Genomic DNA, 27,858 nt, shown 5'->3' on the forward strand with positions numbered 1-27,858 from the left:
TTATAATTATATATAATATATATTTTACTCTTTTAAAAATATGCCTCCAGTTGAATGGCTAAGTTCTGTACAAACTACAAAAATAAATCTTTTTTCCTTATAAATAATTTATAGAGCACAGTGACCAAGCTTCAGTCTATAAAATAGACACAAACATGAAGACCCTTTACAAAGGCCGCCAACAGGAGCCAGGACAGCCGCATAGGGCCCCCGAGGATCCTGCCTGCAGCCTGTAAAGGGTTTTATTATTATATATTTTACGAGGTTAGACAAGCTGCCAGTTCACAACAACAACAAATATATACAGCACGCTAATATTAAAAAATAATAATTAATATTATATTAAGTAAAACTGTCTGAATACTATGAGGGTCCCCTAAACAGGGACAAATAGGAGTCAGTCCCAGACGGGACGAGGGGGGGAGCTTAAAAAAAAAAACAAAAAAAACAAGGGTTAAAGATTTCACAGCGAAGACATAGTGGGCATTAACCACTTCAGTGCTGGAGCAGTTTGTGGCAGTGATGGTGCTGGAACTAGACGAATGAATGATGAGGATGAATCTGCAGTATGAATGAAAATGGGGATGGGGGTGTCAGTGATTAATAAAAGAGCTTATACTGGGTTACATATTAACAAATTGTAGCTGAAACATCCAATTTTATGGGGTGAAGTCCCCATGGCCGTATTATGATGGGGGGAGTCCCAATACAAATTTCAAACCACAAAATAATGTGATAGACGCAGAACACCGCCAGGAGATAACGGAACTCACGAGCGGGCCGGCCATGTCGAGGTTTGCATAGGTTCAGTGTAGGACTGAGAATTATGGGTAAGACAGAGAATGTCATCAGGGGCAAAATAAAGAGGTAATTGTATGTGTCAGGGCAGAACTGGGATGTATGGAGGGAATGATGGACAAATCAGGAACGTATGGAAAGAACAATGACCAGCATGGAGGGTGCAGGGGGAGAATCACACAACTGGGGATGTAGAGAGAATGGCCGGTGTATGGACACAATGTATGGAGAGAATGACAAGGATGGGATGTATGGATATCATCATAGACACAGCTAGTGATGTATAAAAGGAATGATGGACAGAATGGAGAATATATGGAGGGAATGATATGGATGGGATGTATGAATTTCATTAGGACACAGCTGTGGATGAACAATTCTAAAGTCAACAGCCATTGCATTACATTATGAGAGATTCACCTATCACAGATGTAACTATTACAGACAATAAAACACTGATATTCACAGACTTTTCATCATTGATCACAGAATGGGATTAACCCCTTGCTGACTGCTCCTTATGGTCCATGTCACCCTGGAGAATCCTCCATTTACCTCTAAGGGCAAAAAAATCCCCTCAACAAGTGGATAATCTCAGTCTGATGACTTTCAGTTGGGCTCTGATTGCAAAAAATTGCATCTTATGGAATTACACCATGGGGGTGACAAGACAGCATGGGGGTGACAAGGCGACATCTCCTGTATCACAACAGACGAGGTTACTTCTAAGAATGGAAAGATTATTTTCAATCTCTCAGTATTGTGAATGTGATTTGTACTGCAGAGAACTTCAAGCAGCTGAAAGCTACAAATTCCTAATGTAAATTCTCTCTGGGGGGGGTCTTTTCTTCGTCAGCAGAACACCATCAAGGCGATAAAGTCCATATTGTTGTTTTTTTTCCACTCCAGCAACAGAAAGTTAACATTAGCAGCAAGTTGATTTGCAGGTTAAATAGGGGGTGGAGCAGAGGTGTCGTCGGGGTCGCAATTCACGTATCAGCCTCCCGCGAACAGCGCCCCCCTACAGTACATTAACATTGTCAGCTTATTAAATAGAATTTTCTGTTGATTCTTTTTCCATATTAAAATATAAAGAATGTAGTCTCTAATACTTCTCTTGTATTAATAATATTATTATAATTTATGTCCATTTATTTTCTCTGTACAAGTTCCAGGGAGGATTTATTTACAGCGACACAGCTTGGCATGGCATGGCATGGAGTCAGTTCTCTGCTTTCCACCTGAAAAACAAGAAGAAAAACAATCAATTTTTGCTAATTTTATGGTAAAATCAAAATAATTTATTGATAACAAAGGATGACATAGACAGTTTGTGATTGTGTGAAATGGGACAATGTCGTCTCTACCACTTAAAGAGTTAATTTGTTTTTAACGCCAAATATATATTCAATTTTGGTTGGGGAAGGAAGAGTTTAACTTCTAACTGGTACCCCAAAGTCTCTACCCTTTGACACCCCATCAGTCCCATTTTTGTGATGTCCTCATGTGCTAGAGGTAAAAAGTTTTTAAATCTAGCAGTGGCATTGCAGTATTCCCAGTGACCACTTGATGGCAGAATTGTGCCTGTTTGGCCAATAACCTCCCTAGAATTTAGTGTCTTTCAGGCTCCGAGTGATTGCGCTCATGTGCAATTCTAACATTGCGAATTGTGCAGCATGCAGTGCTGACTACATCACTGTCATTAATTCTCCACATTAACCAATCATATTCTAGGCCCTGGACAGACGCTCTGTATTTCTTCCCAAACATTTGTTGGTTTATGTGGGGGTTATGTTGCTGGAAGTATACTGATGGGCCCTGTTCAGACACTAACCTAGTGCACAGCAGAAAAGCCATCCTGTCTCAGGTTTTGTTCCAGATCCTGCAGCTCGAACACTTCATCCTTGATGTGTTTGCTCCGCACCCACTTGTGCTCTGTACAGTCTGTCCCGCTGTCCTCGTAGCCGCTGTAGTTCTGCACAGCTCCCGGTAATGTGGGAAGCACAGCAACGGTCACTGAGGCTGTGGCAGTCACCGTAGTGATGGAGCCACTTGGCCCGGTCAATTTTGCACAGTAGGCTGGGGGTACAGTCCTGTGACCTTGGGGCCGACTGCTGTGCTGAGTCCTAGAACCAGGGCCCTGCTTAGTCCATGCATAGGGCCCCTGAGAGGCAGGAGGTGGCTGATGCCTATTTTTCCAGTCTTTTGCCTCCTGAAAGTCTTTTCTATCCGGCCCAGCAGTCCTGGTTAATACTGGAGGTGGGTTGGCATTACTGTTGTCCTGAGTGTCCTTAGATAGATCATCCTGGTTCCCTTTGCAAGGTTTCACCAGCTGCAGAATAAAAACAAAATGTATTCAAATTCTGCACTGTGGGAGGAGAAAATGTACCAAAGTATCAAAATGTTCACAATGTTGCAGATCAACTTCCTAAAAGTAATCTTACCATGATTTTGGGGTAGGAGGGGTTCTTGCTGGCTTCCAGCAGGATGTGCGATGGTTTGGGGGGAATGATATAAGCGCTGCGCTCGTAGAGTTGGGGATTGTCCTCCTCTATACCGGATGTGGCCGTGGTTTCGGAGTAATACTCAGACGAGTCCTCCACGTCGCTGAGCCCTTCCCTCCTTCCAGACTTGCGGGACACAAAGAAGGCATGGTGGTTTAGGTGAGGCGGCTCTGGGCTTGGGGTTGGCAGGCGGTCACTGTTATCCGCAGGTGTCACCTAAATGATGAAAGATAATTATTAGATAATATTCAGAGCTGATTGGCTATAAAGGATGATGGGGGGCTCAATAATGCCCAAAGTGTGCAGTAGCTGAAAATAGAAAGAATAGTTCACCCCCCTAATGTCTGACCAATATCCCGAACCTAATGTGCTGTACTGTGTGTTGGTCATGTGTCTCACCTCTGCAGGGGGTCCAATCAGAGAAAGCAGCACTGGCAGCAGAACCAGCCCATTCAGCAGTCCCAGGATGGTGAGAATGGTGAGCACAGCAAAGAAATACCTGCAGACCACAAAAAAGATGCACGTTAGGAAACGCTCCAGTCATACGGTGTGTGAGGAATTTATTTTGCTACATTTATTTTTCTTTATACACAATTTACTAATAAAATAAATAAAATGCACAGAAATGTGAACCCAACCATTACATTCTCAGTGATATTTAAAGTTTTGAAAAGTTTTAACATTTTGAATATTTGCATTTTTCCTAAAATAGTGAAATTGATTGTAATAAGTGGATGGTAAATTTAATATTTGTAGTCAGTTGAAAGGACTGAATATAGAGTGCGGAATAAAGGGTGAGATTAGCACATGGTGAGATAATGGGCAGAGCCAGGTCTGGCAATGAAAGGGTGAGGCGCAGATTGGAGGCCGACCTCTGGCTCCTGGATCTGGATTTGGAGCAGAGGGGTCTGCGGTGTCCCCAGAGGCTGCATGCCTGTCAATGCTGCTGCCCCTGGCTTCCTGAACTCTGCTCTCCCTCCCCCCCTACATCTATCAGAACCCACCGAAAGGGGGAAGGGAGATCCTTGGATCCTGCAGGAGCAGGGATAAAGGGAAGGGAGTAAGAGCGTCCTTGGCACCGTTTAAAACCAGAGAGAGTTGACGTGAGCAAAACTGGGTCACCTGCTCCCATGCCAAGAACGAGGTCTAGCCAGGTTTTTTTTTCTGCGGCTTTGACCTTATAGCCAAAGCCTCAAACACAAGAATAGAAAAAATTGTCCGCACACTAGCCAACCTTCAGCGCAATGAAGCGTCTGGGGATAAAGGGTTAAGCGCAGTCAGTGCCAAGCTGTGAATCAGTATAGTTCTTAGAAGTGGGCTGTGATGTTTATGTTGGGTCATGTAATCACCCTCCAGTCAGTGTTTAGTTTAGGAGGGGGTCCGCATACGCAGGCCTGCTGGGATGGTGGTTGTGAGGGGGGGGGGGTTGCTCTCAGATCTCTGTAGGGCTTTAGCTGTTTATACCGAGCTCTGCACAAAACGTCTGTTTACATGAGGGATAGTTGTGCTATTTCCTGATCAGCTAGAACTTGCCCGGCTCCCTCCGCCTCGCTCTTCTAAACAAGACCTCCCAGGTTGAAAGGCTCTGGATGGGATTCAGACTGCTGTGTGTCTTTTGAAAAAAAAAAAAAAAAAAGCGCACGCAGGCTATAATTCCTCGCCAACAAAGTTTTGGAACCCCAGAATCACTCAAAGTACAAAATACGTCAAACCGACGTGGGGAATTTTTTTAATCTGACCAAACCTCTCTGCTCCTAAAGGAGCCAACTTGTTACTGCCCGGAGGATAATTGGAGGTGTGAAAAATAAGGTGAGAGGGGGGGGGGGGAAGGGGGGGGGGACATTGTGGGGTCACAAAAGTCAGGGGCGTAATAATAGGGAGATGGGACTGTGGGGTAAAGGTCAGGGTGTGGATGGGTGGGGAGCAGAATAGAGACAACTAATGACCTTTATAACCATACCTTAAAATGAAATCAAATTCAGACCCTGCAAGCATCAGAACTCCAAGAAGGGTGGAAATTGCACCATCCAAAACCGGAGCGAACATGTGTTCCAGAGCGAGGATTGAACGCTGGTTCCGGTCACCAATAGCAGTGAGGAAACCCTGGAAAAAAAGGTAAATCCTTATAAACACATTCTTTGGTTTAATTAGCGTCATTTTCCTATCATTGCAACATTTATCCGCAGATTTCTCTAAATCCCACAGATGGTGGGGTGGCCTAATAAATGGTGACTTACCAGGGCCACATGGACGGTGAACTCAACACCAATGCCAACAGAAGCGATGAGAATGACCACAGGAATGGCGCTCAGCTTAATGCCGATCAGACCCATAATTCCAAACAGCTCCACCGTCATCATAGCCAGGATGAAGACCTTCGGGAACAAAGAAACACGGAACTCTAATATGTATTTAACAAATGGTGGTTTTTGTAGCCATTCAGCATTTTTTATCAGTGCACTATGAAATGTTAAAGACTCTACGTACGATGATGCCAGCAGTCCATGGATTGAGCAGTAGGATGGCACACACCAGGAAGGTACACGCCAACACGATGCTTATGGCCAGTAGGAACCAGTGCCGGAGCCCGATGTACTGCTCCCAGAAGAGGAATGGGTACCCGCTGGGGTAACTATACACTCCTTGTTTCACAAACTCATCACAAATGGATCTCACGCTCTCTATCGCCTCAATAAAGTCCGAGGTCTGACGCAGGCCGTTCAGGTAGAATGGAAACTGGGCAAACTCAAAGGGTTCTGCTGCTGGGACTGAAGACAAAGAAACACAGATGTCAGGGACCTTTATCAATCGTGTTTATTGGCAATAATCAATGTGTTCACCACAATAAACCTACTTCTCAGGTTCTCTCCAGTTGTGTCATAGCGGTCGTGAATCCACTCAGGGGGCTGGGGGTAAAAATTGGCCTGAGAGGCTGCGTAGCCCAGGGGGTCGTTGCTGACCCAAACTGTTAGGTAGATGTAGAAAGTGTCCTGAGGGATGAGGCCCTTTTCGTCTACCAGACGCCGACTGGTCAGCTGTTTGGGAGAAAATAGCAGATTAGCGACGACTCATCGAGGAATGACTCAACTGAACAAATAAAACTACAAAAACAAAGACTTCAAAAACATTCCTCAGCGCTTTCGATTAGCGGCTGTTCTATAAGCTCAACTCACCTGGTTAACATTGAAAGGCTCTTTCTTATTTCCAGTCTGAATGAGAAGTTTGTAGGCCAGGACTCCGTCTTCTGTGCCATTGCGGTAGTTGTCCTGCGTAATGCGACCAGATTCCCAGTCTTTGTCAAATGCAGCCTGGAGACCTGGGGGAGACACAGAGATGGTAAGCTCAAGGGTTGCAAAGAAGATTTAATTTACAATTTCTACACTTACAGGCCCCTCCCCCAGAAAGTGAATGGACAGAGTAAGGAGAAGCAGAAGACTGATGAGTTCATCTCTCTACACTCAGGACTATTATGCTTATCATCCCTTTCTCACCTCTCAGCCAGTCCTGGAAGTAATGGAGCCACATTTTGGGCAGCTCCCTCCCTTCTTCTCGTACAACATATTTGACAGAGCCGAAGGACTCATGAAGGTCATAGAGCGACGTCTGGGCTTTTGGGTAGTCAAAACCGCCTTTAGTAATAATGAACATATTGTAGAAGGAGAAATATTTGAACTGGGCGGAGATGAAGTTGTATTCTTTAGTCTCCCGGGGCACAATGTCAGTCAGGTAAAGACCATCGTGGACCATGGTGGTTCCATAGAGGCCGAGACCTAACAGCGCCATGAACAAGGCCACCACGATTCCCTGCAGAAAAAGAACAGAGGTGTGAGTATCCAATCTGTTGTAACTCGTATGGTCACATCATATCTGTGATGTCACGTCTGTGATGTCATGTCTGTCACTGGGCAATTACCTTGGTCTCAGGTTTGAGCAGCAGCGGGGCGTATTTCTCCTTGGCAAACTGAGACACGCTCCACTTTAGGAAGGGCAGAGGGACGCACTCTTGACCTGCCTTGGTGTCATCCATTTGGGCCAGCAGATCCCGGGTGGAACTGGAAGAATTGAACACCTGGGAGCCAAGAGGATCTATAGTGGGCACAATGACTGATGGCGAGGTAGAGATCTGGGAGGTGGGCGGCAGAATGGTGACAATATGGTGTCCCGAGGAGTCACATTGGGTAAAGGCTTGCACAGTGGTAGTGATCTGGGTACTGGTTGTGATTGTGGGGTTGCCATACGAGGATGGGTGATAAGTGTGATTGTCATTGGCATCTGGGATTTCCTGTGGCTGAATCTGGATTACTCTGGAAGAGCAGGGGCTGAAAGAAGAATATAGAAAGAAGAGTCAGATATACAAAGACCCAAAATTAGACTTACAAACATTTGCTTGTGAAGTTCTCTGTGTCCTACCTGTAGAAACAGCAAAGGATATCCAATCTCTGGTCCTCCCGGCGCTGGAGGTCCAAGCTCAAGATGGCTGGAAATATTAACAGCACCATTGCAAAATTAAATACGACCACAACGGCAGCCTGGAAGAGACAAAAAGGAGAAATAAAGGAAATGTGTAGCAGCATTTATATTGCAAGAAGCAAACTCACAGGGCACATCAAGCAATTCAGAGCTAAAGCTCCAGAAAAACTAGGGCCAATTTATTAGAATAAATCTAGCAATATAAAAGTTTTCAGGACATACAAACTTCATGCAGTGTCCTTACTGAGTTCTAATTATTAGACTGCTGTCTTGATTAATTCTTTTCAAACACTTTTGATAAGGAGGCGATTATTAGGCGGCAGGATGCATAATAACCTTATGGTGGAATGTAGATAAAGCTGTAATAACATTCCACACAGCACACTGTATATTGCTCTGTGTACACATCCTGGCATCCCCAGACCTTCTGTCCATCCTTATGTTCTGGCCTTATCTCCCAGACCACCCAGAGAGGAGAGCAGAAACCCTCCCCCCCTCCCCAGCTGCCCCAGGGAAGTGACATCTGAATGCATCCAAGCCCTTTGTACTGAAGTCACCTTTCACCTGATCTGCTCTGCCGATCACCATTAGAGACCTTTAGAAGGGTGTCACCTTTCACCAGCCTCTGGGGTCACTGCGATGGAAGGACAGTGGATGGACAGACCCCTCACCCCTGGTCCTGATATCACTTTCTAGTCTCTAAAACCTGAATTTTAGTGAAAATAAACAGACCCTATCACACACTTCTTTTTAGACCAACACGGACGACTTTTCCTGCAGAATTTGCCATACATCCCCCTGCCATACTGCAGATTGCAAAAATTATCAGCAAATTCAAGATATGAGTTACCAAGTTACCTCTTCATATATTATAAACAGCTCACAGAATAAAGGAGAGATCCCCTTACCTGCAGGGAAAACGCCCGGAGTGCTGGGATTGGCACCAAAGCCGCCATGAAAAAGGCAATCATGTTATTGATGGAAGTGAGAGCCACACTGGTACCGGTACGCCTAAGACATTCACCAGTCCTTTCCTAACAGAGAGAAAACAGAAATATGAGATGTCTTGCCCATCCAGGCTAGGCCGTATTGGTGGGGTGACTGGATGCCACTTCTGTACAAACCTTAAGTGGGGTACTCCGACTGGTTTCGGTAAAGGCATGCGCCAACAGGAACATGTCATCCACGCCAATTCCCAAAGCTAAAAAGGGCAGAACCTGTAAGAGAGGGTCAGATGGTTTGTCAGGGGAGCCAAAGTATGGATCTTTCAAAGCCTTCCCTCATTTAATGGAAGACTATAATGTATTTTTAGCCTTTATAGAGAAGGTTAACGAGAAGCCATTTTTAACCTTTCACTTTTTTTTGGCTTGTAACATACACATATGGCTGACCCCCAAGATAGCATTGCAATCTAAACATAAAGAATCTTTGATTGGCCCACACACTATGAAAACGACTGACACCGATCACTTAAAATAACTTAATGGCCTTTAAATTCCTTCTAGCGGGTTAGAGAATTTGCGTACCTGGGTGGTAGCGGCATTGAAGGAGATGCCAAGTAGGGAGCAGAGCCCCAGGCCTGAGGCCACGGACAGAGCTACGAGGAGGACACCAGCCAAACCCACTGCACCCTGCGACTTGGAGCAATCCCAACGCAGCATGGTGACACAGGCGTACGCCAGCTAGAAAAAAAAAAAATGTACATTAGCATTACTTTAATTTTGACTCCTCGTCTTATAGCACCAGGCAGATAATAAACATTGCATTGAAAATTAAAAGATGAAAATATTTCATACCATCAGAAGATAACCACCAGCGACCCGGATGGCACTGACGTCAGAGAAGGATTTCATGATATCGTTCAGTGTGGTGGTGGAAAAGGCATGAATGTCCTGTGAGGCGTTCTGCCCGGTGGATTGCTGTGCTTGCTGTGGAAAAAAAGCCGACATGCTCAGAGTTCAATGATAACAACAATGATAAAATACACAGATTTTCCAGCCGTGTTTTGAAATCCATTTCCACTAGAGCAGAATTCCTAACTCCTTTCCTAACTTTTTAATTTGTCTTCTCACCTCAACAAATTTTCTTTGCCAAGCCTCCAAGATGGCGGATGCCTTCTCCTCATTCCAGTTGATGTCATGGATCTCATAGTCGTCTTTGAAGTGCTCGTACAGGTGACCGGGGCTCATCAGGAGGTACATGGTCTGTAGAGCTTCAGCACTGCAAAATACATTTTTTTAAAAGTTACAGTTAGTGGGGGGAAGACAACCAGATTGTGCAGATTCAGCAGCAGATAAAGTGACAGGCCACTTACCTCTTCAACTCTCTGTCTGCTCCTTTCGCCATGCCGCCCAGGATAAGATCCTTCTGCCAGTACATAAACTTCTTAGAAAAGCCGTGACAGCCGTTCTGAAGGGTGGCGACAATGTCTGGGCTCTAGATGAAAGGAATTTATAAAATTTAGATATGAGATTATATACCACAGTTTATGAACAACCAAAAAGGTCCATCAGATATTGGATCAGATATTGTGCTAACGGGGGGCCACCCCCATTATTTCAGTAGAATTACCTTTTGTGACTTCTTGTTGGGGGCGCTGTCTGGGCATTCAGAGTCTGAAGGGTCCAGGCAGGGCCGCTCCATGTATGCCTGTCCTACTTCTGCCTTGTCCAGCATCTCTTTGAAGCCGTCCAGGCTGGTGAACTGTCCGAGCTCCTCCATCAGCTGGATCGGGTCCAAGTTTGTCCACTGGATGTCCCGCCGGCCCCTTAAAAAAAACAAGAATGTTATCTCTGTTACTTCCACCAAAATACAATATTCTTTAATTAACACTGAGTAAGCTCATCTGAACAGAGACTAATGGGACTGGCTCGGTGTTCTCTGTACAGCACTGTGGTATGTGTCAGAGGTATACATTAGAGTGTCAGCTCCTATGTACAGAGACTAACAGGACTGGCTCAGTGTTCTCTGCGGTATAAGTGAGAGTTATATATTGGAGCGTAAGCTCCTCTGGTGCACACTGATATGTCCTGTGCTCTCTGGAGGCTGCTGCTGTTAAATATCCAATTTCCACTATATATATCCTTACAAGGATTAGTTGTGAGAATCCCAGAAATCAGCAAATAATGGAGGTCTGGGACCAGAGCTGACATGCAGACTGTTTACATTCCAGTTGAGGAACTTTAAGGGAATTTAAGGTGAAGAAAAATAAATTCATATTAAATCTCTCTTTGTTATTGAAATGCTGCTGCCGCTCGCTCTCCCTTCACCTCCTAGGATCAGAGTTTGCTCCTGGGGGCCAGATCCCCCCTTAACCAGCGAGGCGTGCCAGATGCCCGAGAAAAAGAGCATGTATTATCCTGTTACACACAGGAACAAAGCTGTGTGCTGCCATTACTTCAACGCCCAGCGCAAGTCAGGCCAATTAACAGCGACTCCGTAACATCTTGATAGAGCTGGGAAGGCTGCAAGGCACTCTGGGTAAGGGGATGTGAGAGCGTAGGGGCGCCTAATAAGACATTATCAGGAGGAAGGGGATTCCTTCGGATCTGATGCCGGACTGTCCACATGGGAACAATTTGGCTTATGCCATGCTACCTTTTTTTTATTATTTATTATTACCGGCCTTAATTATTATTGGACACCATAAAGGAGCGGTACAAACCCAGAATGTACAATTACTGATAAATATGTTAAAGACATTACACCTGCACCAGAAATACCAAACAATTGCTGATACAATGCATTACTTTGTGTTGGATGCAGAGGCTTAGAAATGACAGCTTTATTTAGACTGGCATTGCTGAATGTGAAAATAAAAGAGGTACGCTAGTATCCCCGTCTTCAAAACTATACCATGTTTATTTTTATAAAAAGACCTTTGTCCAATAGCTGTGACTTTACGCACACTGCACTCTGATATTCTTCTGTTAATTAGTTATTTCCCAGAAATCACATCACCCACTAAGCTCGTCCTGCTGGAGCGTTTTACCCTCTCTGAGGAATGAATTAAGGCATACAACTCAAAAAAAGGTGAAAAGCGTCAGGTTAGAGCTTAGTCTCGTGAGAATAGCTCTCGTCAGTGTGAATGTGAACGTCAGGCATAATACTGTCTACCTAAACCTTTCTAAATACATGTAATGAGTTACATCTCTGAGCTCATTTTGTGCCAACCCCACTCCACCCCTCAGACTGGAAGTGACGAAAAAAGAAAAGGTTTTGAGTTGTCCCCAGGAATAGGGATGAATATTTGCAATATTTGTTCAAATGAATAATCACATAGGGGAAGCAATAAATGTGGCTCCAGTGCAGGGCAACCTGGACTGCCAGATCCAATGATGGCCGTAGCCTTGTGCGGGATATTCAGGCCCCTCCAATGAGTGAACCTTGCTCCTGGACCAGAATGGGTTAAACTGTGTAAAACAAACCTCCTTCATGAAAAGGGGGCTCCAGTGCCTGTTTTTGGGCCCCCAAACAACTAGCTCAGAGAGAGTACGGGTCTCTGCGTCCCCCTCTTTGGAAGCTGAAAAATTCCCATTTCTTCTCCACCAAAAGATGTGATGACCCCTCAGGAGAAGGTTCTGTGTTTTCTCAAGCCCCCTGATAAAAAGAGGTGAACAAGGGGGGAGACGGGAGGGGGGAGGAGGTCCGCAGAGGAGAAAGAGAGGTAACATGTGCACCAGGAGGCGGGGGTCCCTTTTTTTTACCAGCTTACCCATCGCCCAAAACATCCCCGGTATAAGGGGAAAAATAGCAGAAAATTCGGGGCAACAGCAGTCCCTGGTCCAATGCTGGCCAGAGATTGGATCTCGGTGAGAGGGACATAATGTCTAGAGAAAAAGGGACACACAAGCACACACATTCTGCCTGGCGAGGGAGGGGGCAGTGCCATAATTCATTAAAACTGGCTAGAAAAACAAGGCCCCGCTTCTCGCAGGATTCCCACATACCAAGCGGCTGCTTCCACAGTGAAGCCCCTTTATCTGCCCTTTCTTGCTTCACTGAAGCCAACTCGCCTCTTTTGTTTATCGCACACATTGCTGCTCCTTTGTTGAGCAGGGCTTCACTCTCTCTGCCTCTCGCTTATAAAAAAAGAGGGAGAGATCCCCAGGGCTGAACTGAAGGGGAAGAAGGGGAACAGAACGAACTGCCCGAAAATCAAAATTAAAAAAATAAAACAAAAATGAGAAGAAATGAGAGAACTTGGTGGTCTTATAAGTTCTCATGGATAAATCTCAAATTCTATTCTCTGTTCTGAACTACAAGTCTAAGCAGGCCCTGACAGCAAAGAATATGAGTTGTAGTTCAACTGGAGGACTTACTGCAAGAAAGGCAAACTTTTTAAAAAGTTTAAGAAAGTGAGAATCAGAATGAATTGAAATTAATGAATGAACGCATTTTACTTTTTTGCCCTATGGAATTTTGGGGAATTTTTGATGGATTTGAAAGATTTGCTACCAATGTGTCATCTTTTGTGACACCCATCAAACTGTCCCAAGGTAGCAGCCAGTGCGGGGTCCCCTCTCTCTTTCTTGCAGTACCCCCACTCTCCCTTTCTCTCTCTCTTTTTCTCTCTCTCTGCCTCGTTCTTTATTCCAGCCGGACTGAATAATGGCAGCATTTCAATTTGTTTAGCAACTGCCTGCTATTTACTGGATCATTAGCATGAGAATACACTGTGTTACCATTTGCTGACAAAGCAGGGGCTCGGCCTGGGCCCCATATAGATAAACACACTTGTAAACAGAAAGAATGGAGGCTTTTGTCCCAGCTTCCATCCTCTCTTCCCTCCCCCCCCCTCCAATCCCTCCAGCCCTTTCCACTTACCCTCCCCTCACCAAAAAACCCTCCACTCCTCTCCTCGGTCCCTTGGCCTTAATAGACACATAATTGGCAGGAGGGAGAAGGAGGCCGGGTGGCCGGGAAGGTAAAAGGTGACATTAGCTTGGTCATTGTGGCTGAAGGGCAGCGCCTGAGAAAGGGGGGGACCCCAACTTGCAACCGAAAAAACCCAACAAGCAAACCAAAACTCCTCTCTAAACCCAATGAATTCATGGCATGAATGAATCCAAATTATAAATCATAAACCTGATTAGATGCAAACCCACTCAACTCATAGAAACTTTCAACATTCCCAGTGTTCTAAATTTGCAGCTTTCATTGTTAAAAGCCCTGGTGATCCTGCCATGAACCTATAGGGTTACAATAGGGTAACAGCAAATCCTGTAGTATGCAGCACATAAAAAATTGTACTAAAATGTCCATATAAACACCGACAGGGAATTGCGCTGAAATTAAAGAGGACGCGGGTTTACTTACGGTAAGTAGGCAGAGCCTCCCTGTAGCTGTGACCCTTCCCAGAAACAGTCCAGGGGGGTGATGATCACACAGGGGAACAGCTTCTCAATCATCTGTTGGAAAAACCAAAAAAACAGGCAATTAAACCCCATCCTGGAACATGCACATCCAATGTAAGACATTGGTGGAGTATACCTAAAGCCTTTTATTGGCTTACCCAAGTCATTAAAAAGCTTTCCAGGCCCCCCTTAGGTTTCTATATCATACATTAACATCCTAGAATTTTACAAACCTAATGAAGAAACAGTGCTGCATTTCAAAAACGTGCTTGTTCAAAAACCCAAGTTAGTCATTTAGGAGGATCAATTAATTTCCAAATGTTCCACAGATAATTAGGACAAATCTCAGAATGCTCTGCAAGCCACAGCTTTGAATGTGTGAGCATTGCTCTTGGATTGTGAGTAAGCTGCCTCCATAGATGGAAGTCATTGTGTATTACCCAGGTTTGCCTCAATGGCCAAACAGCCACAAAGGTTCTTGGATTATGGAAAACGGTTCTGGTCCGGCACACTCACCCTCTCAATCATCCCGTTTTCGATAATTGGCACTCCAGACTTGTAGCAAATCTTGTTCAGATCCCACGACCTGCAAGAAAAAGATATATAGATGACATTCTTGAGAAACTAAGAAAATGCTGTGCAGCATCTATGAACTCTCTACAATATCATGACATCTTTGAGGTTTTATGGAGCAGCCTAAATTTGGGGAATTGCTGATCCCCTGGGGACGAACAAATGTCTATCACCATTTACAGAATGGGACATCTACTTGTCTGCTAAAACCCCCAAATCCCACCAACCCAATGAAACTGGCCAACTTACTTTCCATACATGGACACCTGCACTTTGCTGGCCGCCAGCGCCGCGTTCAGGTGGATGAGCATGGCTTCCTGAGTAAGGATATTTTCTCCTTCCTTCTTCGGAGTCTGGATCAGCATTTGTGACGTGTAGACCGATTCCTCGCCCAGCTTTTCCTTGGTGTACCGGAGCTCCTGGCTGACTCGGCTTCCGGCTAGAGAAGAAAAGAAATACAAGGTGTTATCATTCAGCTTCTTTATGTGACTATACCATGCAAGAACATGAGAAATACCAGTGTGCATCTGCAGAGCACCTTAGCAGTCACATCACCCAGGAGGATTCTGGGTGATCTGTATGGGCAAGCAGCCAATTGAAAACTTGTGCCTATATTAAAATATTGATCTGTGCAAATCTCTGGAGCCCCCTTTTAATATTATGAACGTTTGACCACTCTTGTTGCTCTTGTGACATCTCAATATCTCCCGGCAGGAAGCGGGTTAAAATGAGCCTGTCATAATGAACTGTCAGACTATGGGAACCGCATCACCCGGGTATTCAGTCCTCCGCTTGCGAACTTTGTGAGGAAGAAAGAAAGTTTCTCGTCATTAGTGCTAATTTGAAGCAGCGCGGGTCCATCTGGGGCTTCAAAGCCCATTGAGAGAGGCTGAGGAATTTCAACTCCCTAATTAACCCAGGGAACAGACATGAAAAGAGGAGGCAGGGGGACCGAGGAGACCAACTTCAAACGGCGAGATCGCTCGGAAGATGGGAGGCGGGCGGAGGTCGGGGAGGAAGAAGAGCCGCTAGAGGTGAACGGGTCCCTGAAATGAGGCCAGTGACAAGTTTAGGTTACAGGAGCACCTGTTGGGGACCTTGTGCTGGGACTGACAGATTACACACATAGTAAACACGGGACGTTCCCAGCTGTGTGGCTCTATAAGGCTCGGTATCCGGGAATGACCTCGCAGTTCAAAGCAGGAGAACACATGACTGGAAAACTTAACTCGCCTGAAATTTTTGAAAATTTTTGTGCTAAGGTGATAATTAGCAAGAAAGCCTTTTATTCCAAAACATTTTTTCATAACTTTTGTTTGTTTTACTGAAAATTTTTATATTGAAATAGATTTTCTCAATAAGGTTCCTAACGCATTTCACTGGGCCAAGATGCCCTGAAAAGACCTCTGGATCCCCCTGGATGACAAACAGCAACCGGCCATGTTGAATCCTTTAGGCAATTGATGCAATAGGCCAGCTCTGGTGCAAATGTTTTCATTTTAACTTTTAATGTCACCTTTAGGCTAAACCTATTAAGGGCTGGCCGGTATAACAATGGCTGGAATGGGGAATCTCCCCAAAACTAAAATAAAAAGTTTTTCCATAGGTACCATCAGACAGCAGCACCGGGAGTAATGTTGTTTACATCGGTTCCAAGACCACTTGAGTCACATGTGACTGACCACACGCCACCAATCAAATGGCCTGGGGTGATACAGGAAATGAAATAGGAGTTTACTGGAATTTGTGCTGTTTTTGGCTGGCAGAATACCTAAAGATTTCTACAAGTCACCACAAAGTACTGACACTGCACCAAAGGTGGCCAGATGTACCACCAGAGACCATTCAATGGTTTCACCTCTGGCAGCCATATACTAAAAGACAAGAAGAAGTTTGTATTGAAGGAAATTTAGTAATTACAAGGGGCCTAATATCACCCCCCCACTCTGCTGTCTTTCCTCACCCATCTGGACCACCCATCATGTTGTGTCATCTGCTCGCCATGTGAACTAGATGAGTGTTACAGTCATCGGCGAGATGCAGACACACACTGCCACGCAAGACGAAGCTACAGCCCAGACCGGACGGAAAGAGAGGTTTAATTGTCCAAGACCGAAGAACGAAAGGTCAAAACCCCGAAAAATAGGAATCTCCAGAAATAACATCAGATTTTCATAGACAGCAAATAACTAGAGAAAGAACAAGGCCTTCAGCAGCCAGGGAATTACAGGGCTCAGCATGGCATGGCAGCCATTTGAGTTGGAGTTCTCTAACCATAAAGGTGAAGCTGGCGGTCCATAACGAAGGGTTTTTCTGCAGCAAGGGTCACCACTTTTCATTGCTTACAACAATTAGACAAAACCTATAAAAATGAAAAGCCAAGAAATGCCACATTTTAAATCCTGATGCCAACTGGGCCGATCCAAGAAGCCAAAGAAGGAGGAACCCACTAAAGCTGCCCACACACCCCATCAGATCCTGCTTAGATCCAATCTGTTGGATCTGAAATAATCCACAAACAATCACGTGGATCGCTGACCTTCCAAATAAAAGGAATTATTATTAAGGTCATGTGTCAAGCACTGGCCAAGCGGCATTAGACATTTATGAATGGGCCCTTTGGCAGCAGCCGGTGTTAGAATTGGGCCCAGACCACTGTGGATCTGCTGCTGGTTGACTGACATTCAGGAATGGCTGACATTTCCTGAGACAGAAATCGACACACGTGCACACTGTGAGCGCGTCTGCGCCATATATCACCTCCTGAGGCAGGTCTTAAAACGGGCAGGTGAGCGTGTGGTATGGGCGAACGCCGCCGTTTTACAGCCGGTCCTGGGCTTACGCTGTTTGGATTCCCTGCGTCATTAACTCCTTTACTTCCGCGGGGCCTTGGCGGCATAGTTTAGGCGCCCAGTAAAAATAAAGCGAGGGGAACATTATACATTCCCAATATTTGGACACGGCTGCTGCATTAAATCTGTCAATCCCGGCCTTCTCGCAAAATAAACAGCGCATTCCACTGGTTGAAGGCGTAGCGGAGAGGAAAAAAGGCTCTGGGCACAAAGGGTTAAAGCAGGTTTTTTTTTTTTGCTAGTCTGCTCGCACCCAGTCATGTTTAAACAGGAAATATTCCCACCCTACGGTTAAGTTTCCCTTCAGCAGCAGATGTGATAACAGCCACACACATGCACACTTTCCATGGATCTCTGAGGCCCTGCCAGCGCACACACCGCCTTGGCATATGCTCGACGCCAAAGAAGGAGAAAAAAAAATACCAGTCATGCAGCCATTGGAATGATTAACTCATCCCGGGTCACGGCTGGGCGCTCACATACAGAACCTGCAATTAGGTGGGCGCAAAAGTACATAAAGTGCATTGCTGAGAAGAGTCGCATTCTGATTGGCTGTATCAGGGAGGCGGCCATGTTTGGCTTGGCTAAGTGACCCACAAATTTGTCTGCTGGAAGAAGTGGAAATGAGGGAGGGTTTTTGGAAGGGGGGGGGCAAATATTTATAAAGTGAGGATAAGAGGATAAGGGCGGCCACTGCTAACCATTCCTTGTAAAATGCTATGTGACTGGCTGTCATGCCATTGGATATTTCTGGAAACCAGCAGGTAAGTTGGACTGATCAGATTGTGATACAAAGTTACAACAAAGTCTAAACAATCATATTCATCATATAATTAAAATAATAATACAATGTTAATATTGAAGGAACATTGTTGGGTGAGCAGGTACAATAGGTAACCTTAAATTGTGCAACCTCCCTCTCTCTCTGTAGTTGGCACGGTTTTATTTTTGTATGATCTCCTCCCTGATAATATTTGTTAACCTGAATTACTGCTGTGAACCACTCGATTTTAATCAGATCTCAGCAGAAGGGATAGGCCTCCAATGGTAGTCTTGCAGTGAATGATGCTACTGCAGTAATTAATCGCCCACTTGTGCTCCATTGAACATCAATGGTTGGAATAAACGTTGCCCAGTAGTGGGTGGAGCTGAGAATACCCAGAGATTATTCACATGGCTCAGGAACTGGTGTTCCCAGTGATTTTAGGCAGTGGAGTGCAGTTCAGCAAATCCTAGATAAAAACCTGAACAGATCGGCTGCGTTCCATGTTCACATTATACTGCAGAGTACCTTTAAACCTGAGACAAATACAGACTCCCCGAAGGCTGAATTACATCTCCCTGACGCCATCGAGACCCCTCCAAGGAGATCTGCACTAGTGTTCCTGGGCCAAGTCACTTTTTAGTGTTCAGGGACTGGATTATCGGGATTAAGGCCTGTGTGAAAGGCCCCACATTGCTTCGAGAGGATGTGTCTCGCAGGCAACATTTTTTTTTTACCTGCTCCAGACAACATTGAGAATTAATGAATCTAAAACTCAACGAGGTCTCCCTAATAAAAGGCCGACCAATGGCGGCCTTCAGCTCCATGGGAAATTAGCATAATCCTAAAACAAAATACTTCCCCATTTACTTTATGTAGAATGAATCTCCTTGTACGGAATTTTTCCCAGTAGGTGAAAAGTTTACAAATGGTTCTGCGGTCTGATATAAAGGGGGCGTCTTTGATGTCTGCGTTACCTAGATGAAGTGCTGCTTTGGGTTGTACCTTGTCTTTGGAAGGCTTTTAATCATTTCTAAGTACAGGATTTGGATATACATCAAGCAGCATGACCCCGCTGTCAGGTGAGTGCCCGTTTAAATTATGTACGCGCATTTCTGGGGGAGGGGGAGTAATTACAGCGGATGGCAGCCCGGCCTTCCCAGGGAATTTACATCTCATCCAAAACCGCCCACACACAGCAGGCAGATTTTCCTGAGATGTGATTGACAGAATCAAGAAAATGTAACAATTTTCAGCATTTGAGATTTATGTATCTGAATTATTTCTACAAAAATACTTTTCCTAGGATTTATAAAGTTTATTGCCAAATCTATATAATAGGTGGCATCTTTTAGCAGAAGGCATGTAGGTATTATTTTACTGTTCTGAGAGAAAAGCTTACAACCAAACATCAATCTACCAAACCAGGATCAGTTGAGGACAGGAGAACCAAAATCATAACAATGTCTGGACTGCATTGCCTACTGTAAAGGAACAGTTTGCTGGGACTTGTAGTTATTATTATAGATTCATACAATGCTGCCCACAGCTCACATGTTGATTGGATGGAGACCTCCTGGGGTATCCGTCACACCTGTGCAGTGGAAACTGCGTTCTATCATACAGAAACACTCCATTCTGCGTGGTGCCATTTTTTTCGAAAGACGCCCAAACCAGAAAATACAGCAGGGGCTCATCGGACTGCGCTGCACCTAACAAAACTGCTACAGGTCCAGTGTTTCCTGCGTTGTTGCATAACGTGGATTAGCACATGGGCGTAAATGCAAAACACTAGAATGCTGCAACTTTAGATCTGTAGATCCTGCCAGAGACCATGGTCTGGTCACATGATCACTCTGTTCTGGAAAAATCTGTGGGCTTCTGTTTGCTGGAAAGCGGAAGGAATAAAAAAATTGGAGCATAAAGTTTGTTTGTACTAAAATCAAAAAATGGCTCAAACAGCCCTTCTATGGATCCCTATAAAACTTTGACGACGGTGGAAGTTTTTCTTAATCAAAACTGGCTTCAGGGTGGAGTGACCAGGTTTAACGCAAAAAAAAGCCTCCTGGTGAATTCGTATTCAAGCCAAAAAAGAAAGAAAGCTTCAACCGCAGTCTCAGACATTTTTCTCTCTCTCCTTTCCCACACCCTATATAAACGGTGCAGCAACGGCTCCAGCCAAGCGCTCCACATCATAAATACCACAAGCAGATGCCTTGCTCCTCCGGCCTGAAAAGGACTCAGACCCACTCAGACCGGCCCATTGTGTGCAGTCATCAATGTCCAGGACAGAGACGCAAGACATCCCCCAACATTGCCAGAGACTGTGACTTCCCCCCTGAGTTTCTGCTGAAACTGGCCCTAAAAAGCCAGCGAGGAGAAGATTAAGCCCTGAATACGGGGAATTCAAATCCCCCGAGCTCCCCAAAAATGTCAACAAATGACAAGGAAAATTATAGAAAAAGTGTGCTTTTGGGTAAAAATGAGGGGAACTGTGCAGTAAACATTAAAAGCATTCACAGTAACCCATAGCAACCGGCGATACATAAGGTTACCACATGGGCCATATTCTGCTGGCCTGGCTACCAAACGTATTCATTAAAAAAAAGAGTTTTTTTCCTATTGGTAATATAGACAACAAGGCCAATTTGTAGCAGCCAGGTACCAGCCATAGCTGACTATAAACCTGACTGAAGGAACCCCCAAAAGACAACATTGGAGTGCTTGGTTACTACCAGTAAGGTTTCGGCCTACATCGGCCCTGGTTACTAATACGGCAACCAACCAGAAAGCAAACAGATGATGAAAAACAACAAATTTCTAATGGAGATTCTGGCTGATTATCTGATCCCAGTGTTTGTTTATTGATGGGGGAAGGAGGTGACACCAAACTTATCAGTCCCGCCATGAAGTAATGTGACAGGTTACTGTCCCTTCGCACCGTTTTTTAAAGCTGTCACCAGATGTTTACACTTTGTCGGCCTTAATCTGCAATCTGTTCTTTATTTCGCTGACTAATTCTCTGGAAATTGAAGTTTATGTTTTCCAGACTCGATTACTAAAAATCGCCTTGCACTGCTAGGCCTGAGATTGGACACTCGCGGGGCTCGGCCGATGGACGTATCAGAAATATTATCAAATAAAAGAAAAACCCTTCTCCTCCATGAAAGAGAAACTGAGGCGGCTGGAAGCCTGCGAACATCTGTTACTGTCTTTACGGCTCTGTTATCAGGAATGACCCGGCTCCATCGCTTTTATCTGTGCTGACAGCCCAGGTTAATTGGCCCATTCGTTACTTGGCCATTTACACTAATATGTCACCATCAGAAATATAAATGAGACTCATTGACCTTCCAAAGAGATGGAGGTCCCCCCCACCAAGGGGCACCTGGGGTCAGCCTGGGATACAAGATGGCCACCCACCATATCAACTAATATAATATCAATGTATCCTAATGACTACATTGCTACGGTATATGTCAGAGCTGTATAAATGTATAATAATAGTGTGTGACTGTGGAAGGACATTAGAGTGTCAGCTCCTCTGTACAGAGACTGATGGGACTGGCTCAGTGTTCTCTATACACCACTGCGGTATATGTCAGAGCTATATAAATGTATAATAATAGTGCACGAGTGTGGGGGACATTAGAGTGTCAGCTTCTCTGTACAGTGACTGATGGGACTGGCTCAGTGTTCTCTGTACACCACTGCGGTATATGTCAGAGCTAAATAAATGTATAATAATAGTGTGTGACTGTGGGGGGACATTAGTGTATCAGTTTCCCTGTACAGCTCTGCGGCATATGTCAGAGCTATATAAATGCATATAAATAGTGTGTGATTGCGGGGAGCTCAGAGTTGTCTATAAATTGTAGATATATTTTAGCACTTCAATAAACCAAAAATATATAAATATTTATAAATATGTCTTTATATTGATGTGTTTTATATGTATACAATGTATCTATTTGAGTTTCCTCTGTGTGCCGATGTATAATGCCCATGTCCAGTGTAGATGGAGTTATTTTTACCCGTATATATGGCAGTATACGTTTAACAGACTTCCCATCCCCCTCCCTTACGAGACACAGCTGCTTACCATCTCGTCAGCTTCAGCAACAAGCCTTTTGTAGGCCTTCTATTAGGTCCTAGACCACCCACTACCTATGGTGACCACCCAAGTTCGGAGCAGTCCCCTCCGCCACCCCCCCCCCCCCTGCTCTTCCTGCTTACAGAAAGCAGCCTATGAGAGCTCAGAGCTCTAATACTCAGTTTGTTTTCACTGACTTTGTATATGCTACGTTCCTGGCTGCCTGTGAAAAGTATGGAGCCCTTGTGTGCGCGTCCCCTTCCATGGACCCCCATACCCCATCCTTTACAATCCAACACACACTGCCCAGAGTCTTCATCTCAGCAGCCTCAGTTCTTTTATTCAGCTTATATAGTTAGAGGGTAGATGGGTGGGGGGCTCAGGAGTTTAACCCCTGGGCCTGATCCCAGGTCATGAACTACAACTCAAAAGAAGTAATAACCAAGGGCAGAAAATGCAAACAAAACAAAGCAAAAATAAGCAAGAAAATAATAGAACAATAAAAGCATTTTTTTATGAATTAAACATAAAACATCAAACAGTCCAGCAATGCCAACCTACAATACCATCAGTGAGGGCCAATATTTAATTCATAAATACCATTCAATAAAAAACAACCTTTCTATGAGCTGGGAAAGCAGAGACGGGGACACAGCACTCACAAAATGAATTATAGGGACTTCTTGGTGGCCACATACAGGCCAGAATTTCAGGACAGACAATGATAAACTTTGACACCCTGATATCACCAAAGTTCTTTTCCAAATCCCTGCAGCTGATCAGCAAAGTTAGAAGGGAATTGCTACAAAGTATAGGCAAAAATAAAACTCAGGAGAGGGTTAGACCCCCAGTCAAGTCATATTTATTGTGTCCCCATTAAGGAAATTCACTTTCTTTATTTTTGATGAACTTTGAACGATAGGAAATCTAAAATGTTCAATTGCCACCTAAACCAGCAATAAAGAGGACATTTTCTATGTATTTTGGCGATTTCCTTATCTCCCTAATAGGAAAACAGAAGATATCACTTTTTATTACTTCTTAAAGAGTCTGGGCTTTGATATCACTTTAACTTTGATATCTTCTAAGCTTTTTAACAACTTTTCTCACAACACTGAAAAGCACAATAGAAAACAAGTGAATGAACAAGGTGACAACACAAGAAGACCACCAGAAAGAGTTTCTGCAGCAGCTGTCATTTCCCGTTTCTGGGATTTCATGGCCAGGCTGGCTGTAGCCTGTTACGGCTGGATGGCAGAAGTCAATTTTCCTCTCCGTTCGTGTCCAGCACAGCTGAAGCGTTTCACAGAAACACCTTTGGTTCTGTTTGCCGAGGCGCTCTTCCTAACATTTCACCAGGCTAAGCTGTGAATTTTAAATGCGCCCCTGCTTGTATTTACTGCCCAGCGGCCCAGTACCGGGGGAGCATAACTGGCACTCTGTCTGCGGTATATAACACCTCTCTGTTACACGGCGCTCCCCTGCAACACTGCTTCCCCTGTACGCCAGGCTTCCCATTTTTTTATATCATAGTTCACTAAAGGCCGCCAGGGTTTCCATCCGAGAAGTGTGGAGTTTACACAATAAATCTGATGGAATCTGTGAACGGGCTGAGTGTGACATGCCAGCACACAAATAATCAACAAACATTTTAATGCCACAATAAATTTCCTGAATTTATGCTCCCCAGAAGAACATTTCAGTTTTCTGGTGTGTTTAACTCGAAGATGTTGGATTCTGCAAATGCTGCTGAACTACAACTCCCAGCGGGCCATGCAGTTTTGAAGCAGATGCAGAATTACAGGTAAGCTGTTGCAAGTTTTATTCTAAATGCAGACCAATGAAAAACGCAGCCCAAACTGTGCCAGAAACATTGCCACTCACCTTCCACCCAGAGCCGTTCGATGTCCGTTTCGATGGACGCCACTCGCAGGCCCACAGCCAGAGCTCCGAAAACCAAAAGTCCGACAAATAGAACTTTCCCGCAGTGCCTCTGGATCGAGCATCCCAAGGAGAAAAGCAGTGCCTGGAACTGAGCACGGAGCCAAAGAGGAGCCTTCTGGCCTACCGCCTTACCCTAGGGAAGAAAATGTCACAAAAATGGCATTATTAATCTGTGACGTAACACTAGACTAAAGAAAGTAAAACAGAAAATAAATGCGAGTGAATGAGATGTTATCGTGTAAATGCCTTTTAGAAGTTTTCAGCTCTGGACGGCACGGTGTAGTGATCGCTACCTGCACAGGAAGCAGCAGACTTTGGCACACACGGAGTAATAACATTGACGCACAAACTTGCCATGATGTTTTGTATGATTTGCCAGTGGAATGATTAAACGCAGATGTCCCCGTACAGGAGCGCTCTATAACATGTGTCATGCCCTGACCTCTCGCTCCACGCAGGTTGTACTAAGTTTTATAGGACAGATATTGCACATGAGCTTTCAGGGTCATAAATGTTTGTTCTGAGGATGGGAAAACCCAGATGACTTATTAAAGCCCCTGCTAGCCCACCTGGTCTGCTGGACCCTTATTGCTTGTGTTTCCAGCAATGAAATGGGAATAAGTGGAGGGATGGGGGGGGGGTGTAGTTGACAGGTTAAAAGGAAGAGAGGATTATGGGAAGAGGAAGCAGAAAGAGCCTGAAACATTCTGAGTTATGGCACAAATTAGAGAGAAGCATTTACAAAATTAAAGGGTGTAGAGGCCAAGGTGTCCGCACATTACTGTGGCCAGTGACAGAGCCTGCCAGTCCCCTGTGGCTGGAAAACTGAACCGTTGCCAACCGCAGAGGGACTCAGAGGGGGAAAGGGGGAGTGCCATGCTGCGGCAAAAAGAAGTTTTTTTTCTTCTTTTCGAACGCAGGTGGTCCTGCTTATGTAATGCCCCCAAGACTTCCTCCCTCTGACTAATGTCAAGTCACTGCGCTGATGCTCTGCCCAAGAAGGACACAATCCAAAATCGATAAGTGATGAGCAGACCCCCCAACTTGACAGCCACCGCCTGCGGAGAGTTTGCCCCGGTTAACTCCTACTGTGCCAAAGCCAACCGTGCCCAGCTTATACAGTCACAAAGCATTAACGCAGCAGGAGACCAGCAAAGTGGCATTCTTTGCATCCTGGGGGAACTTTATATAAATTCCTGATTATGTGACATTCCACAGATAAGGACAAGTTTGGGTAGACATAACAAATTCTCATCCTTGAGGAGGAAGCAAAGGCTGTCGCAGCTTTATCTATCAACAACGTTTGGCAAGAGAGTGAGGGCAAGAGAGTGAGCTGGGTGGCAAACTCCAACCTTCCAGGACACCATACCAGCCACTTTCACAGTAGATTGTCAGCTCTTCAGCTCACAGTAACAGGTAGCTAGTAAATAATACAGAGAACAAGGACACGAGGGGGTTTAGGGTAATAGAGCTCTAAGAGGTAGCAGAGGGGGCTTTAACGCTTCCCCTGCCAGGCCGGGTTCCTGCCAGATTCCACAGCCTTGATCCCCTCTACTGTGTTCTCCCACCCCGGCGATAAAACCAAAATACAAGAGGAGTCATGCAGGGGAATGGGTTTTCCATTCGCACATGTGCTGGGTGGGAGTGTGGCCCCTCGTCACACACAAACTTTAAGTGAAAACAAAAGTTTAATACTTCTAAAAAGCCAAAAAAAGTCAACCCTGAGATTCAAACACGGAATTCTGGCAAAGCCAGAAATGATTTAGCAGCAGTACGGTGAAGGAGGGACTTTTAAACATCTGAGATTCAGGAATAAAAATATCACCATATATAAATATTTAGGGTTGGGAAACTTTGAGCGTCCATTGATCGAGGGGCTACAAGTCCAAAACTGCAGTTTGCTGGAAATGCAGAGACTTGTCATTCCATTGACATTGGAAAACCAAATGTTGCCATTCATTAAACACAAATACATATAATACATAGATTGTAGATTGCAAGCTCTTGTGTGTCACTGGCCCAGGCATGGCTGCCAGGTAAGGACCCCTAAACCCTGCAGGGCCAGGGACACATACAAATCATCAGAATTCTGCGTTCCACCACTCACCTTGGCAATTTGCTTAAGCGCAAAAGCAGCATGGCAGTAGCTAGGTCTCCGCAGAAGGTCGGCGCTTGGAGCTGGGTAAGAAGTTTTGTAACCAGGGGGTAAATCTGTGAAGCCACCTTCCCCAGTACTGGGGGGAACAGGGGCCATTGGAATCCTATAGCGGGCAGTTGAACGTCGATTACCACAGGCGTCAGCGACCTCCGTTCAAAGGTGCCCAAGAAACAAGTCGAAAATCACCAGCTCAGCCCGCCGATGGATAAAATCCATGCAGGAATTATCAGCATCCAAAATACCACGGAGGTCAGAGGGGCTTCCATCTATGTCGGCAAATCCTTAGATCCCGGGCTGTTCTTCATGCCTCTCCCAGGGCAAATCTTAGGGGCAAATCGGAAGCGGTGTCCAGGGCAAATAGTGTGTCCCAGAGTGACTGGAAGGCAGGAAATCCCAGGAAGAGAGGAGAAGGGCTCAGTTCTGTGTCTTGATTCTAAGCATCTGTGCTGAAGGCTACTCTTATACACCCCGGGGTCCCCATCTTTTCTCAAAATTTTTACACCCCAGAGTCCCCGTTTCATTTTTCCTCAAAATTTATACACCCCAGGGTCCCGGTCTATCCTCAAAATTTAAACACCCCGGGGTCCCCATCTTTCCTCGAAAATTATACACCCCGGGGTCCCCGTCTTTCCTCAAAATTTACACACCCCGGGGTCCCCGTCTTTCCTCAAAATTTACACACTCCGGGGTCTCCATGATTGCCCAAAATGTATAGATTTTGGGGTCCCCATCGCTCCTCAAAAATTTATACACCCCGGGGGTCTCCATGATTGCTCAAAATGTATACATTTTGGGGTCCCCATCTTTCCTTAAAATTTATACACTCCAGGGTCTCCATGATTGCCCAAAATGTATACACCCTGGGTTCCTCGTCTTTCCTAAAAATATTTACACCCCAAGGTCCCCATCTTTCCTCAAAATGTATACACCCCGGGGTCTTCATGATTGCCCAAATTTTTTACACCCCGGGCGTCTCCATGACTGCCCAATATTTAAACATTTTGGGGTCCCCATCTTTCCTCAAAATTTATACATTCCGGGGTCTCCATGATTGCCCAAAATTTCTACACCCTGGAGTCCCCGTCTTTCGTCAAAATTTATACAACCCGGAGTCCCCATCTTTCTTAAAAATTATATACCCCGGGGTCCCCGTCTTTCCTCAAAAATTTTACACCCCGGGGTCCCCATCTTTCATCAAAAATTATACACCCCGGGGGTCTCCATGATTGCCCAAAATGTATACAGTTTGGGGTCCCCATTTTTCCTCAAAATTTATACACTCCTGGGTCTCCATGATTGCCCAAAATTTATAAACCCTGGGGTCCCCATCTTTCCTCAAAATTTATA

General features: G+C 45.0%; 1 protein-coding gene across 1 annotated transcript; it reads right to left on the minus strand.

The window, feature by feature from the left end:
• Window positions 1-26,966, minus strand: PTCH2 (patched 2). Its single transcript, XM_072419287.1, has 24 exons — window positions 26,461-26,966; window positions 24,294-24,486; window positions 14,951-15,140; window positions 14,645-14,714; window positions 14,091-14,182; window positions 10,344-10,539; window positions 10,087-10,208; window positions 9,845-9,992; window positions 9,569-9,700; window positions 9,299-9,454; window positions 8,897-8,989; window positions 8,681-8,806; window positions 7,713-7,831; window positions 7,216-7,621; window positions 6,794-7,106; window positions 6,476-6,618; window positions 6,157-6,337; window positions 5,790-6,070; window positions 5,540-5,677; window positions 5,263-5,405; window positions 3,702-3,801; window positions 3,243-3,518; window positions 2,633-3,130; window positions 1-2,039 (listed from the first exon to the last, which is right to left on the minus strand). The coding sequence occupies exons 1-23, from the start codon at window positions 26,605-26,607 to the stop codon at window positions 2,633-2,635; spliced, it is 4,263 nt and encodes a 1,420-aa protein (XP_072275388.1). The 5' UTR covers window positions 26,608-26,966; the 3' UTR covers window positions 1-2,039.
• Between the last annotated feature and the right edge of the window lie 892 nt (window positions 26,967-27,858).

Source organism: Pyxicephalus adspersus, chromosome 8 (assembly GCF_032062135.1).
Source record: "Pyxicephalus adspersus chromosome 8, UCB_Pads_2.0, whole genome shotgun sequence".
Classification (NCBI taxonomy): Eukaryota; Metazoa; Chordata; class Amphibia; order Anura; family Pyxicephalidae; genus Pyxicephalus; species Pyxicephalus adspersus.

Coding starts and splice junctions, on each gene's coding strand:
- PTCH2 (XM_072419287.1), bottom strand. CDS start 26,607: ATGGCCCCTGTTCCCCCCAGTACTGGGGAAGGTGGCTTCACAGATTTA. Junction 15,141..24,293: donor CGAACGGCTCTGGGTGGAAG/GTGAGTGGCAAT, acceptor TTTCTTCTCTAG/CCGGAAGCCGAGTCAGCCAG. Junction 14,715..14,950: donor CAGGTGTCCATGTATGGAAA/GTAAGTTGGCCA, acceptor TTTTTCTTGCAG/GTCGTGGGATCTGAACAAGA.